At 41.3% G+C, this 16,101-nt stretch overlaps 1 protein-coding gene across 1 annotated transcript in view; it reads right to left on the minus strand.

Moving 5' to 3' along the window:
• Window positions 1–16,101, minus strand: part of CLOCK (clock circadian regulator) — a 144,884-nt gene that overhangs the window by 28,253 nt on the left and 100,530 nt on the right. Inside the window, exons 9-15 of the mRNA XM_089669267.1 lie at window positions 15,768–15,881; window positions 12,368–12,486; window positions 9,807–9,889; window positions 9,104–9,210; window positions 8,017–8,164; window positions 2,771–2,846; window positions 2,425–2,569 (exon numbers count right to left, since the gene is read on the minus strand). Coding sequence (XP_089525393.1) covers window positions 2,425–2,569; window positions 2,771–2,846; window positions 8,017–8,164; window positions 9,104–9,210; window positions 9,807–9,889; window positions 12,368–12,486; window positions 15,768–15,881 — 792 coding nt within the window. The remainder of the gene's footprint in view (window positions 1–2,424; window positions 2,570–2,770; window positions 2,847–8,016; window positions 8,165–9,103; window positions 9,211–9,806; window positions 9,890–12,367; window positions 12,487–15,767; window positions 15,882–16,101) is intronic.

Here is a 16,101-nt window from a genome sequence, read left to right on the forward strand (position 1 = left end):
AGAGGTGTGAAAAGGATTCTATGGGGACTACAAAAATCCTACTTTCATTCTCACCTATTGGGTACACAGAAGATTTTTACCTTCGGATCATCCAAAAGCAGGAAAACTGTGTGGTGGGCAACACAGAAAATAATCTATAAAAAAATTGGGGACTGCCTAAAGTTGGCATCACATGAGGCCAAAACATCAACCTGTTGGAACTTAGAAAAAAAAAAAAATTGTGATGCTTACATTGCCTAGAAGCATTCCCAGATCTATTAGATTGCATATAGAAAGGAAAGGGTGGAAACTAAACGCTCCGACTTTGAGCTTGGATGATGTTTTGCCTGAGCCACCTAAAATGGTCCGTGTTGGATTACAAAAAGGAAATCAGTCTTCAGAGGTAGAATTTTACAGCCTAAATCATATCCAAACAATAGAGGGAGATTTCCTTTTTGGTAAACTGGAATTAGATAGAGTGATAGAAAAAACAATGTCCTTGTAGAGGTCAAAGGCAGGAACTACCTGGAGCAAGAAGGATGTCCTGGGCACCAAAACCACCTTGTCCTTATGCAAAACTAATAAAGAGTTTCATTGCAGGAAAAATAAGCCAGTTCACACACTCATTTTGAAGTGGTGATGGCCTGTCAAGACTGAAGTTTAAAAATACAGCCCTTTTATCCACGCATTCTATAAGCAAGGCATTAATCGTAGCATTGGTAAGATACCTTAAAGTATTCTGAGCAGTCAGCCATGGTCTGGCAAAGTAAAGTTGCAGCTAAAATGGGGTGAAGAGTAGGATCCACCAGCAAGAACATTGTTGTAGAAATGGTTTCCAACTGTTTAGCATTTTGGTACAGCCAAAACTACTTCCTGGTATTAAAAGATGTTCAGGGTATTGTCTGTCCTTGGATAGATTTTGGTTGATTTGAGAGAAAAACAAAAAAGTAAAGGGGTAGAGATTTGAAGTCTTATGCCAAAAAGGAAGGGGTGAACTTAAGTTTTAAAGATGAAGCCTTGGTACAGAGATTAGGCGGTCTGTGTTTTGAATAACTAGAGGCTTTTTTGGAAGTGGGGTCTCTGAATCAGTAGAATCTTCCATCCTGTGACAACTTTAATGAATTTGTCAAAGGCCTCCCCAAAAAGACATCCTCCTTCAAAGGACATATACATGAGGTTTTTTTTTGTTTTTGTTTATGTTTTTATAGGCAGCTGTTCAGGCTTTAAGCTAAATGATTCTGTGCATGTGAATGAAGATTAGAGCCATTTTTCGATTACTTGTTCTAGGACATCCACACAAAACAGCAGGGCAGGAGGTAATTGTTCAGTTAGGTAATCATCCTGGCATACAGGTTTGTGTTCATTGCCATAATCTAGTTAGCTGCAGTTTGACAGACAGAAATCGCAGCAATAGCTGGCTGCAGAGCTTCTAAGGGCTCTGGGTGATAAAGTGTGCGACCTGTGGTGTGATGTAACACCTTGTCATCCAATTGAGAATAAGCTCCGAGTGGCTGAGTTTTAATGGCAAGTTTCAAAAGCTTACACTGTAAAGTGAACACATTCCAAACATAGATCCAGTTTTTACAGTAATGGTCAGATGCGACCCTGTCTTACCTGTCCATGATGTTGCTTACTTTAAAAAGGTCCATGCTTTGCCCATAGTGGTCATACCCCCAAAGGTTTCTTCAAGGTCTGGGTTCCATAGGGATGGACCATGGCCCTGGACCATTAGCATTTTGTGGCCGACTATACAAGATGCACAAAGTGCTGAGGAGAGCGCCTGTGCAGGATCCATTGCCTGAAGCAACATTACAGGCCACCCCATGGTGTGGCATGCAGGTACAGCTCACAAGGTTTTACTGAGTTTGCACTGCTTCTAATGTAGTATTAGAAGACAGTGATGAGTTGACTGAAGAATCTGAAGATAAAATAATACACTAGTTAAGGGAAGAGTGATTATTCTGTCAGCGAAAAAGAGTTTTTTTAGTGTCCTAAGATGATGAACCTAAGGACTCACAGAGTGCAGTAGAGTTATAGGCCAGGCTCCTAGGGGACATGTCCTCAAAAGCTTTGCCAGTGCTCAATTACCTGAAGGCATGAGCCTATAACCTAGGGTCTATGAATACTCATCCTGTATGTGGTCCTGTACGAATATGAGAAACAGAATTTTAAATCAGCATAGCTGAAGAAAAGGCATTCCCCCAACCAGGACACTAACAAAATACTGAGGCATGCTGGGAAGAAAAGGAGTTATGCAGGGACTGGCTTAAAATGTTGCGGTTTGTTATTGTTCCAACCTCCTGTAGACAGCAGTATAACCTGTTTCTGAATTCCTGTGTCCCTCAATGTATGAGAAAGAAAGACACATTTATTAACACCCAATAAAAAGATCTAGTGCTCATCAAAAATGCAATAATAGACCAATTCAAAAGAGCTGCTACTCACATGATGGATCAGACACAGCTGTGTGAGACGATGACTTGATGGAACTCTTTGATGATGGTGATGGTGTCCTGCTGTCATCGAACCTTTCCAAAGCATCCTTTAGGCTGTCTTTATGCATGCGACTGTCTGAGACAGAGTCTTGGTTCTGAAAGCACATAAGTATATACAGAATTGTAGGTCATGTAACGCTTCCTCACACGTAACAAAATCTCTGCTCCAGGTTTAACAAAAAAAAAAAAAAAAAAATCACAATATCATAATATGTTAAAACAATCAAAAAAAATATGACTTTACTGTTCAATCATTAGTGATGCTACTGATCTGCAAGAGAACCAAAATGACTCACTTTATCTGAGATGATGGCAGGTGGTGAATCTTCCATACCCTGCTCTCGCCTTCTCTCTGCACCAACCTCTGCATAACTGCAAAAACATTTCATCTTTACAATGAAGCTTTTTAGTAAAGTACTTATAATTACAGTTTTTTTCCATTAATATACAACGTAAAAAAAAAAGTTTTATTTACTTTGGAGCATATCGGATTTCTGCTATCAACTACAGTATTTCTAAATCTTATGTATACAGACATAGATTAATATGTAAAAAAAGATTAACAAGAAATAAAGCTTTCAGCTTATTGCTTTTAGCAAGCAATAAGGAAAACTAATAATAAAAACTGTACGCCAAGATAAATTTACATGTAAGTCAAAACTCCTCTTAGCTTACAGTACAGGACTTCTTCGGACTTTCATAGACCATGGGACGTAACCAAGTTAAAAAAAAAAAAAAATAGTAACAACACAGCAAAACAAAATGCCAACAGGCTGACAAGAAACAAGCATTAAAGTGTTACTAAACCCGGACCCTGCATTCCCTATATCTGGTCTCCCACAGTACACACAACATGGTAATGCAATTATTTTAGTAAATATAAACTGCTAAATAACTTTTCTCATCAGCAGTTAGAGCAGTCTTGTGACTTCAGCAGAGCACTGGTTAAAGCTTATAAGAAGAGTTTTCTTTCTGTTCTAGGAGGATGTGAAACCCCTGACCCTCTGTCTGGACAGTGCTGATTGACCCTGTGCTAATCACATGCACTCTCTCAAAAAAACAAAAACAAAAAAAAAAAAACCTCTCTAGCAATACACACCAAACTGAGCATGTGCATGTGATCACGGATTAAGTCTGTATCAGGTGGTCATTTCAACAACAAGAGGGGCAGAGAAGAAAGGATCAAACAACTGTTTTACACAATGCAGAGGATTAACCCCCTTAGGTTCCACAGTGAGTATACCAAGCATGCTTTACTGCATATACAGACTGATTTTACTGTTGTGGGTTTAGTAACACTTTAAACAACACAAACAGCAGCTTAAACCTAAGCATCCACCTGGTAAAACATGGAGAACATGTAAACAGCAGACCAGGCGGTAGCCTTGCAAATCTGGGAAGCAAATGCTTGATGATGAAAAGCCCAAGAGGCACCAACATCTCTAGCGAAATGGGCTCCAAAAAGGAAAGGAGAAACCCTTTCCTTAAGGGAGTATGCCCTGGAAATAAGTTGCTGGATCCATCGCCCATGGGCGGAACAAAGAAGGACTCAGTCTTACTAATGTAGGCTGTAGCTTTCAGATAGACTCTGACAGCCCTGAGCACATTCAGGCAACGTAGAACAGATTCATTGTCATGTTTTGAGGAGGGGCAGGACAGAGGGAAGGGAAAATGAATGTCCTCACTGAGGTGTAAAGAAGAAACCACCAGGGGGTAGGTTGGTCTCAAAACCATTTTGATATGTGCAAAACAAGAAAACGTTACTTACAGCAGGAAAGAGCTGCTAATACAGAAATACGCCCAAAGGTCTAATGGCTACCAGAAAGGCAAACCTACAGTTAAGGTAGTACAACAGAATAGCTCTAATTTATCCAAAAAGGGGTCTCTGAAGTACAGCAAATCAAGATGGAATAGTGAGCTTTGGGCCCACAGGTCCGGTCCGTTTGAAAGAGACCAAGGCTTGTTTGCCAGATTCCTCAGCATGTCTGTGTACTACATGTCTCTATGCCAGTTTGGTGTGAAGATAATCATAAGAACCATTTTCCTCCATCCTGTGCAGGAGTCAAAGGAGGATTTTAAAGGAGGCGAGGCATAAACCAGCTTGAATTGAGTCAAAGGAATCACCAAAGCATCCACATTGAGGGCCAGAGGGTCCTTGCTTGTTGTTGAACCTAGAAGCCAAGGCGGTCACATCTGTTTTTCCCCAGATAACAGTGCAGAGACTACTCCTACAGGTTTAGACATTGACAACTTTTGAATTCTGCCTGTCAATTGCTGTAATGTGAGGTTTCTGTTTAGGAGAGTATCAATTTTTTTTTATCTTTAAGGGCAGCCTGCTTTGGTGACCCTTAATGTGGACTACTGCTGTGGCAATGTCCAACAGTACTCTTACTGGGGAGTGACCTTGCAAAAGAGAGGTCCAGAGTTGTAGAGAAAATCTGATGGCTCTCAGGTTCCAATTGTTAATGGGATGAGTTTAAACTCTTGTGGGGAGCAGGTCCCCAGGACAGTCAGGAAATTGTAAAATCCACCCCATTCTCTAAGGCTGGCATCTGATGTTACTATCTTCTAGGGCATGTGAAGGAAAGACTTTCCCAACTCCAGGGCAAGAATGCAGATCCTTCATGTCATGGGGAGCTTTGTCTGGTTGGACAGAAGCATTGGGCAATCAAAATATTTGATTTGTTTGTTGCAGAGGTCTGGATTGAAACTGGGCAAAGGGGGCCAATATCAAGCTCAGAACCCTCAAGTAGAAGCAAACAGAGGGGTGCTGCTTGGACCCGAGGGTCCTCATGTGAGACCTTAGAGAAGCAACCCTTTTTTTAGGGAAGGAAAATTCCAGCTTCAGCGGTGTCTTAGATTAGAGCCGGGTACTCCAGGTGGTGTGAGTGTTGAAGGTCAGACTTTGTAAGATTGATTATCCAAAGAAACTGAATCATCCTCTAAGCATTGGTGACCAAAGTTGTGGATGAGAAGTCCCTCAGTAGGAGGTCATCTAGGTAACCAGTGACGTGAAATCCCTGTTTGTAGGAGAATCAGAAGCAGGGCAGGTACTTAAGCTAACACTCGTGCAAGCAGAGGAGAGCACGAATGTGAGTGCAACAATTGCAAGTATTGGTCTGCGACAGCAAAGCATAGAAAGCATTGATGTGAAGGGAAGATGGGGATATGTAGATAGGCATTTTGTTTGTCTATTAATGACATAAATTCTCCTACTTAGAAAGAAGTAGGCACACAAAAAATCTGTTTTGTTATTTTAAGTCTAGTATTAGGCAGCTGCCTCCATTTGATTTTTGGACGGTGAAGAAGTTTGACTAGAAACCTTGAAACCATTCTTCTGAACGAACTGGTATGACTGTTCCTTGTGCCTGCAGCAGGTACAAGGTGGTCATTTAAACAGACATTCTTTGATCTGAAGCTGGAATACTGTAAGGAAAAAAAGTGAGGAGCAGAAACTCTTTTTTTGGTACCCCTTAGAAAGCTGGGTTTGGAAGTTTGGGGGTTGCGACAACAGGAGATGCCTTAGTTTGGAAGGAAACGCTTGCGGAGATTGAAAGGAACTCATTTGTTAAGAAGTCGTAGCCAGAAGAATAGGAAACATAGGCTTCTTCTTGTGGGGTTTAAGCACCCCCCCCCCCATTGACTTCCTTGATGAATATATTAAGAGATTTCCAAATAGGCCTTCACCATCAAAAAGGCATATGTAGAAGACGCTTTTTAAAAGCAGGTTCTGCAGACCAAGCTTTCAGATACAAAATCCTGTGCCTACGCTTGGAGATAAGGGACATTCTAGAGACTTGGCGAATTACATTCTCTAGAGTTTCAACACAAAACAACAAAATTGAGGGCATCAGGTATATTTCTGCTAAGAGAGCAGGGTCCTCAAAGACAGGCTAATTTTCTCATATGTAGTGCCCAGTTAGCAACAGTCTGGAAAATAAACTTAATAGCTAGCTGTGAGGTAGGACTTACAAGGGCAAATAAGGCCTTCCAAAGGGCTTCCTGGCACCTATCAATAGAATCTTTAAAAGAGGGAACACTCTCAATAGGAACTGTAACCATGGGATAAATTTCAGCAAAAATTATTTCAGGATTGAGTCGAGATCGAGAGAGAGATCGAGAGATCGAGAGATCGAGAGATCGAGAGATCGAGAGAGAGAGAGAGAGAGAGAGAGAGAGACACACGGGGGGGGGGGGGAGAGGGAGTGTTTCTCTTGAAGTAGTCAGTCCTTTATTGCCCGTAAGGGCTTGTTTAGGCTGTGGAGAATCAGGTGCTGCTAGGCAAAGACTAGTGCACATTGTGTCACTTAGTGTGTCTACAGTAGAAAGCATTTGCCATGAAGCTGCAGCTTACACCGCATACCATGCAGGGAAAGGATAATCCTCTGCACCCTCTGATACAAAATTAAATAAAAGGTTCTAGAAATGCTGGGATTTTTCCAAGGAATTCAGACATAATAGCAGAGAAATCTGCTTTTGTAAAAAAAAAAAAGCCATATGGTGCATGCCTGAGAGGGAGCCAGAGTCAGAAAATGGGAGCAGTGTCATAATAGGACACTGCCCTAGGCTTTTCCTCTAAATGATGGTTTATGTTTCTTGCTGACTCTCTGCAGAAAGCATGATATTGTGAAACTTTGTCTGATCTTCCTTGCGTCTGTAATCACGAATTGCTAAGTGAGGGGATCTCCAGTGGAGAAGGATAAAAAAAATCTTCTGTGTGCAGCGGCACCCCAAGCCCCCACAAATCATTACCTAAGCCACCTCCAATCCACTGACATTCGACAGCCTCTGCTGTCTGGGGACTATTCTTCTTCATTAGTTGAGACAGTAGTGGGCGTCCATTGTCTCCTGCTACTGTAAATCACAGCTAGTGAGCCAATGAGGAGATAGCGGGAGAGGGGCAGGGCCAAGCCACGGCACTATGTGTCTTATAGACGCATTGAGAAGCAGCTTGGGGATGAACACTGAGCAGTGCCCCCAGCGCGAGTGGCTTTCCCTGGGGGCTCTGCCCGACGGTGGAGGACCCCAAGGACTGGCAGGCACAGAGCAGGCAAGTATGCACATGTTTGTTATTTAAAAAAAAAAACAAAAAACGAAGCTTTAGTGTCACTGTGGACACTTGGAAAAAGTCTCACAGAGTTGGTGGGGTTATATGGGTGTGCTCTAGGGGCAGCCCTAGAAAGTTTTTTTGCCTGAAGGTGGCTGCATACAAACCATGGTCTATTAATACATGTCCTGCATGCTCTATTGTATGATCCAGATAAAACTCTGCACAAACACCTGGTGAGTTAGGTACTCCTGTCACATAGACAAATAGAAACATAGTTCACATGTATGGACAAGAACTTGACTAAAGAAAAAAACAAAAAACAAAACTGCAGTAGTCTGACAGAAAACAAATTGCATGTATGAAAACAGTAGTTATTACAGTGCGCTCCAGATGGCACTGCCGAGCCCAGACACACAGCACTTATCTGACTCATTTTTAAATTCAGCTTGCATAGACCAAGTTTGTGAACATAAAATGAACCAATTCATTTACCTTACTACAGTGTGCGTACAAACAATGAACTCTGGCCTAGAATTCCACTGATGATAGGTGATATAGTACCGCGTCTGCAGCCATATCCATTGCTGCCCTTTTGTAAGGAAACGATAGTAACAAGACTTGCCTTTTCCATACTGCATCACTACAAGAAAACAAAAAAACAATACAGCATTTGCATTACCATGTCTTACATTCAGAAGGACCTAGTCACCTACATTTCCCAGAAATGTGGTTTACTTCACCCCCTTGTTCTTTGCTCCAGGCTAATAAATAAGGATCACATGGCAAATTTTATATGTGCGGTCTTAAACTATGCACTCATTAAACTGCTTCTATAAAAATCGACGGGTGTCAATTGTCAAATGCCTTTTCCTAAGGGACTGTGTTCATGAACCTAGTAAGGTTTTGTAGTATTTTGTTTGCACACACTTCTTGCTCAAGGAGTCCTACAACAAACAATCTGCACAGGGTACATGTTTTCCCTGTATTTCCTACAAAATGTGAACAGGATTACCACATCTCAGGGAATAGGCGTATGGTGCCACATCCAAAATAATACAAGCATGACATTTGAGGTATCACCTCCAAAAATAAAGGGAATTTTAAGGCACCGTATTGAAAACAGTATCACAGTTAAATAAAATTGGGATTTTTTTTTTTTGTAAAATCCCTTTCTCCGAGTTCATCGACGGACACAGCAGCTTCTTCTTTATCCATGACCAAATAGGGTTTTATAGCCCCACCTACAGGAGTAGAACACTAAGCAGAAAAAACTTGGCTCTTATAGGCAGTCCCCTCTGGGCATAAAACCCCCCTCATGACTTGGTCAGGGGGATGGGGATGCAGATCTTATGGCATCTCCTTAGAGGCTAGTGGTTATGAAAATCTATATTAGATGTTGTGGCATCCCAGCAGTGCCTTTGATGAAGCAGTTCAAGACTGCGAAACACGTCGCCATCTACCAACGGGATATATATTATTCACGCATCTGCATTGTTCTTATTGATGTATGAATACATCTGTATTTCCTACAATCAAAACGGATTCTAATCAGATATGTCACTGTAAAAAATCCACCTACAATGTTCATGGCATTTTGCAAGATTCTCCAGATCATCCACATGATAATAATCATATCCAGAAGTACCGAGCACTTCAAAAGGTAGATATCCTATTATAGGAGGAGCCCTAAAAACAAATAGAGATAATAAATTAGAAGATATTCAATCCAATATCATCAGTGTTCTTGAATACATGAACATGAAAGTCTACAATATAACTCTACGGATGATGCTCCTTCTGAAAGCTGAGTGACATTAGGTATGGTCAATTGTCTCATTTATATTTCACTAATGAAGCAGGATGTAGAAATACTGAATAGATCATCTTCACAGTAAGTAGTAAACATATGCCTGTTCACTGCTGCTATACTCTACAACACACCCTTGAAAACTTTTCAAATATAACACTCATGTAGGAACATATAAAACCACAATCACATAAAAACCACATCAAGAAAAGCTACAAAAGCACATAAAATCACTCACACCAGTGTAAGATGTACACTTTATACTCAATGACCATGACGTTTTACACTTTGAAAAGGTAACAGAACCAACTTAGAGCTGCAGATCACATCTTGTTAATGGAATATGTAGGCTCTCATCCCCCTAACGCTCACACACACACAAGGCAGGTCAAGAGCCTCTTCTCTTCCTAGCTGGAAGTAACATTAAAAGGAATTGTTATTGTGTACCAAACACAAAAAGAACATCTCCACTGACCTGTGGTCCAAGAAGAGGAACTTCCATTCTAGGCTGTGTCTGGATGTAAACTCCTCATTAGGCTCCTCCACAGTGCACATTTCCTGGTGGATTACAAACAGCTCAACGAATTTGTAAAACAACAAGCATATACAGGGATTAGACAAAAATGCAGGTGTGAAACAGAAAACATGTTTTGCAGTGAAAGCTGAAGTGATGTAACATTCTTTAGCTTCTGTTGTGTGATGAAACACCTAGGTGGGAAGTCTCACTTTCCTCAATCGCTGAGTTCACTGCTAGTAATACGGAGTCATGTCAAAGCTTACTGAGCTTCAAAGAGGGCAGATTGTTGGTGCCCACTTAGCTGGTGCCTCTGTGCCTGAAGTTGCCAATTTGTTTATAGTGCCGCGAGGTACAGTATCAAAAGGTTATGACACAGTTTCTGGGAAAACTGTCTAATAAGCATAAACACGGTCAACTGACCGAAAGAGACAATAGGAGACTGCGCAGGATTGTGAGCCGGAATAGGAAAACTGCTGCTGCTAAGTGACTGCAGAGCTCAATCTCAGTTTTCCAAAGACCACATCCACAAAAACTGTGCAGAGGGAACTCCATAAACAAAACATTCATGGGTGAGTTGCAATTGCCAATCCACAAGTGACAGATATTAATGCTCAGGAGAGGGGAGAGTGGTGCAACATCCATAAATCATGAACTATCGATCAACGGAAGACTCTCACATGGTCTGATGAATCGAGCTTCACACTGTTCCCAACCATCGAACATATTTACATGTGGCAAACACTGTCTCAAGCTCATGACCAGGGCTGTCTTGTGCCCAGGGTTAAGCATGGTGGAGGCGCAATCATGGTTTGGGCAGCCATATCTTGATATACTGCAGGCCTCATCATCACCTTGAAAAGGTAAAGTCACTGCCCGTGACTATGTACAACCTTTGGCCGACCATCTGCACCCCATGGTGCAGACATGGTTTCCTGAAGACAGCACCATTCACCAAGACGATAATGCTATGATTCACATAGCTGGTGTTGTCAAATTGTGGCTTGACGAGCATGCAGATGAAGTCTTGCACTTTCCCTGGGTGCTGCAGTCACCGGACCACAATATCATTGAGCCACTACGGTCAATTTTGGAGAACAAGGTTCAGGCTAGTTTCACGCCTCTGACATCTCTACGTGAACTGGAATGATTTTTTTTGCACGAACAGTGGTATCAGATTATCCATTATCCAAGACTTCTATTTGTCAATTCCCAGTAGAATTCAGGCTGTCTTGGATGCCAAAGGCAGTCCACCATCATATTAGGTATCCATTTCGTTCTCTTACATGGTGTTTCCATAATTTTGTCAAACCCCTGTACCTGTAAACCCCTCAGCCACTTCCTACTGTACCATTACCCCCTCCCTCCTAGATTGTAAGCTCGAAAGAGTAGGGCCCTCTTACCCCTCGTACGTTGTTTGTTATTGTTGTACTGTGCCATGTATTGTCCCCCCCCCTATTGTACAGCGCTGAGCAAACCCTTTGGCGCTATATAAACTCGATGTAATAATAATATATGTTACTGGAAACTACTATAAGTAGTATTTATTGCTATGACTACAGCCAAATCACAACCACTGGCAAAGGGTCAGCACATGGGTCTTGGCTCTTTTCTAATGTTTAAAAACTTTTGTTTCTCATCTAAATGTATGGAAGCCACATACAAAAGTGGCACAAACAGAAGCTGGCATGAACACCCAAAAGACTCATTTGCGCGATTGAGTACAGAGATAGTGTGGCAAGAAGCAGTGTAAATCCGCAGCAGGGAGGGTGTTCGTGATCAGCTGCCACCATCAGTCTGTACAAATCAATGACAGGTCAACAGGCACTGTGGCTGTTCTCATGTAACTGCACATCAAGCAGTTACATGCAATTAGGGTCAGAGAAGCTTAGCTGTCCCAAATATTATGTAACCACTGGATAAGTGGTAAATGAGAACAGTGGCAGCTCCTGTTTTTGCCACACTATGGCCCTAAATGGCCAAGTAAACAAGGCCAAAGGCTGACATACAGTAAAGCTTTATATAATGACACAATCTGGGAAATTCTATGAAGCCTAAACGCATTGAGGAAGAAAAATCTGTCTTGTGGCTTTTCAAGGAGGTCTAACAAGCTGCTGTGCCAACAACATGCAGGGTCTGACATGCTCTGACTTTTTGGCTTACTGCTGATCCTGCCAAAGAAAAAAAAGGGAGAACTTCCTGTTAGGGGACGATTACATCACTTCCCTTAGACGCTAGAACCTCCTATTAATTGCTTAAAAATAAACTAGACAAGGTGGCATATGGATACAATGTATGTATTGTGAACATTCATCAACATTCATCAACATATGAAATACAGAGACTACAAAAGGCAGCAGATATCAACACATGCAAAATTTTTAACTTGGTGTTTCCGAGGGTTTGAATTTAAAAGACGTGTCAGTTCTGCTTTAAATCTTTTCCACAACTATAACCTTCTAAAGTCTATAAAGCCATGCTGGAATGTTATTGCCAATCATTAAAACAATACACAGATTTACCTTAATGAATTGAGGTGTAGCTAATCTTACAGTTGCTACAAAGCAGACTCTCTCTTCATATGCAGGCCTGAGTGACCTCTGTAATGCACCATCAAAGCCATTGTGAGTAGAACTGGGCACTGGAAACAAACAAAAAAAAATATTCAAAATGTACCAATTTCTCAACTGACTGGATCTCCACAAACAATTAAAAGGAGTGAAAACAGGAAATGCTACTAGCTCTGGTATTTGTTTTCTACATTGTAATAAAAAGTTTGCGTATTTTGATCTTGTAAGAGGTGAAGATGAGCGGCCATTTTTGCAAACGTGGGAGTGAGAATTCCAATTCATATTAGGTGATGGAGAAAAATATATTATGATGTAGTCTACAGTTGTAGGTGAAAGAATAAGACTTCACGCAGCGATTACCTGCTATATTAGGGACAGATGATCGCCCAGGGCACAAGCTGCTTTCATCCAGGGATGATCTTTTATCCCTAACCTCAGGTAATCATTCCATGTGCGAATACATATCAACATGCATGGCTGCTGTCAGCCTGTCATTGCTTGGCACAAGCTGAGCGGCTGGAACTATCAGCACCCAACTATGAATCTAGCTGCAGGGACATGCTGTATTACTGGTGCAGATGGCACTAAAATCCCATGTGAATGAAGCCTAAGTTACTCCTTGGCTGGACAAAAATGCAATTCCCATACAATTCCCACATGTTTAGTGCATTTCCCTGAATAGTCCAGGCTCCAACGTACTTGTATTCTATAGTGTTGCCTTGTAGTTTAAGAGAATAAATGGCAAATAACCTGCTTTAGGGCTTAACACTACAATATGTTTCATGAATCAATACCCAATACCTTGCCAACAACCTTGACACTGAGGGATTGATTTACTAAAACTGGTGCACTCAGAATTTAGTGCAGCTGTGCATGGTACCCAATCAGCTTCTAACTGCAGCTTGTTCAATTTAAAAAAAAAACAAAAAAAAAAACTGGAAGTTGATTGGTTTCTATGCAAAGCTGCACCAGATTTTGCGCTCCGCAGTTTTGCGCAAATAGACCCCTTAGTGCCTAACTGCAGTCAAAACTTGTTTTGTGGTTTTGAACAGAAAGAAGAACTGTCCCATAGGGTTTTCATTGCAGTCTGTGACTCTACTGGGGTTCAGAATCACCCATACGTTATCACTGTGACATGAGCTCAAGAAATTAGGGGAACAGGGACCAAAGGGACACAGACAAAAAAAATTTACCATGGTTTCATCCTCTCACTACTTTACTAAAAAACTGTATTACCCATTACTGTAGAGATCCGCTGTCATCCGTGCAGGACACAGGCTGAATACTCATAGACCCTATAGATTATAGGCAGGTGCTTTCAGGTAGGTGGACTCAGGCAAGCCAAAATGTTTGTAGCAAGCAATACAGTGTAACACAAGAATAAAAGGGAGGGGGTCATGAAATGTACTCCAAGATGTGGAATTTACAGATGTCTCAAAATTCCTTTATATTACTTGTAGAGTACAGGACACAGGTTGAATATTCATAGACACTGAGACCTCTCCCCAAGCAATGATTGAGTAGGGTAGGAAACTAGACAAACTGTGTGAATGAGCCCAAAAACAACAAAAACCAATAGACCCAATTACAGAGGGCAGCTGTAAAAAAAACTTGCAAAGGCAACATTCACAGGAGATTGAACATCCACCTTGTAGAACTTGCTAAAGGTATGAACAAAGAATCAGGTGGTGTCCTTTCAAAGCTAGGCAACAGAGGCTTGATGTTGAAATAACCAGGAAACACTCTTGTTCCTTTGAGGCAGACTGATAGCTTTCACTACATCCAGGCAATAAAGAGCAAGTTTCATTCTGATTTGGAGTACGGCACAAAGAGGGAAGGACTATATCTTCATTAAGGTGGAAGACTGATACCATCTTGGGAAGAAAGGATGACCCTGGGCATAAGACTACCTTGTACTTGTAAAGAATGAAGAATGGCTCCTTACAAGATAGCTGCTAGCTCGGCTACATCTGACAGACATGATAGCAACCAAGAAGACTACTTTGTAGGAGAGATCATCTGTGGAGATTTCCCTTGCTGCTTCAAATGTGGTTTCTGCAAGGCAGACAGAACCAGACTGAGGTCCCAAAGAAGCACAAGGCGCTGAAATGCAGGCCTGCTATGAGATACACTTTAAATAAAAGATTTTGACAAGGGAGAGTGAAGCCCAGGGTTTTTGGAAAAGAATGGACAAGACTAGCCAGTCATTTGGATACCCTGAGTTCTGAGGAGATTGATGGCACTAAATACAGGGAAAATCTTAAGAAAACCTTTTTCAGCCTGCCATAGATTTTAGACTGAGACAGAGGTTCATCTTGCAGCAGGACAATGACTATAAACATACTGTTAAAGGTAGATTGGAGTGGTTTAAAAGGAAACATTTATAGTAAATGTCTTGAAACAGCCTAATCAAAACCCAGATCTCAATTGAGAATCTGTGGCATGACTTGAAGATTGCTGTACACCAGCGCAACCCATTTAACTTGAAGGAGCTGGGGCAGTTTTGAACAATGAGCAAAAATCCCTGTGGCTGCATGTGCCAAGCTAATAGAGACATAACCCATGAAACTTGCAACTTTAAAGGATAAATTTACTTTTGGGAACATGTTCCACCCATTTTTAGGGTTTAACATGCAACATGTTCCCACTCCACTGCATCTAGTGACAGCTACCGGGGGATCTTCTCCCCTTGCTAGCTGTCACCATTTTAAAAAACCAGCAACCGTACGGGGGTATGCCCTCCCAGCCGTATCATCGATTCATTCATTGTCTCTTCCTGTCAGTTTATCTGTCTGCCTGTACTAGGCACGAGCAGACAGATACACTAACAAGTCTGCAAGAGTCCTGCATGGCACCCAATATCTGCGAATCGTAGGTGCAATACTTTCTAGGCTCCTAGTAAAAAAAAGAAAAAGATAAGAAATGCATGTTTTTTTAACCTGCAAAAAAAAGATGTGCATTTATTTTATTTTTTTTTAAAAGGTGCCTCAAATGATGGCTCCACAAAGTACTGACATTTGGTGGGGGGATACTTATGCACACTCATGGTACAAAACCCCAAAGACTCCATTTTAATTCCAGATTGTAATGCAACAAAACATCTCAAATCTCAGTAAATTCTGGTTAACACAGATTTACAGATTACTGCTGGCAGGGGAATATAGTGTGTATTCAAATAGGCAGTGCAAAGAACAATGGCACCAGCAAAGAGAAATTTCCCACATAAACCAATCAGGAATCATCTATCTTCTCTGACAACCATAGCTGGTTGCTCTATGTCACTGTGCTTTGTCTCTTACTGAAGAGGCCCATTGACTGTGCTACAAATTCATCCATGAACGGTGTAACTTACCATTATTTAAAGACTTGAAATTTCCAATGCATTTTACATATTCATATGTAGCAGGTTCCTTTGGATCAACTGTTCCCCGCAACATGTGGCAACAGAATTCAAGTTCATTTTTTGCTGAAATAAGCGAAATTGATAATTAAAATGTATACCATAACAGCCATTTAAGAGTAATTGCACTGTGTTAGTGATATAAGCAGACAACTTGATGGAATATAAATGCCAGCTTTCCAAACACATTCTTCCTTGCAAGGACCTAGTTTGTTTCAAAAGCTCAGAATTCCTATAGTCTTACAAAAATGTGGTCATGTGCCTTGCCCAACAGTCTCACAAGATT

The sequence above is a fragment of the Staurois parvus genome, unplaced genomic scaffold (genome assembly GCF_062004578.1).
Source record: "Staurois parvus isolate SC_StPar_1 unplaced genomic scaffold, SC_StPar_1.0 ptg000071l, whole genome shotgun sequence".
Taxonomy (NCBI): domain Eukaryota; kingdom Metazoa; phylum Chordata; class Amphibia; order Anura; family Ranidae; genus Staurois; species Staurois parvus.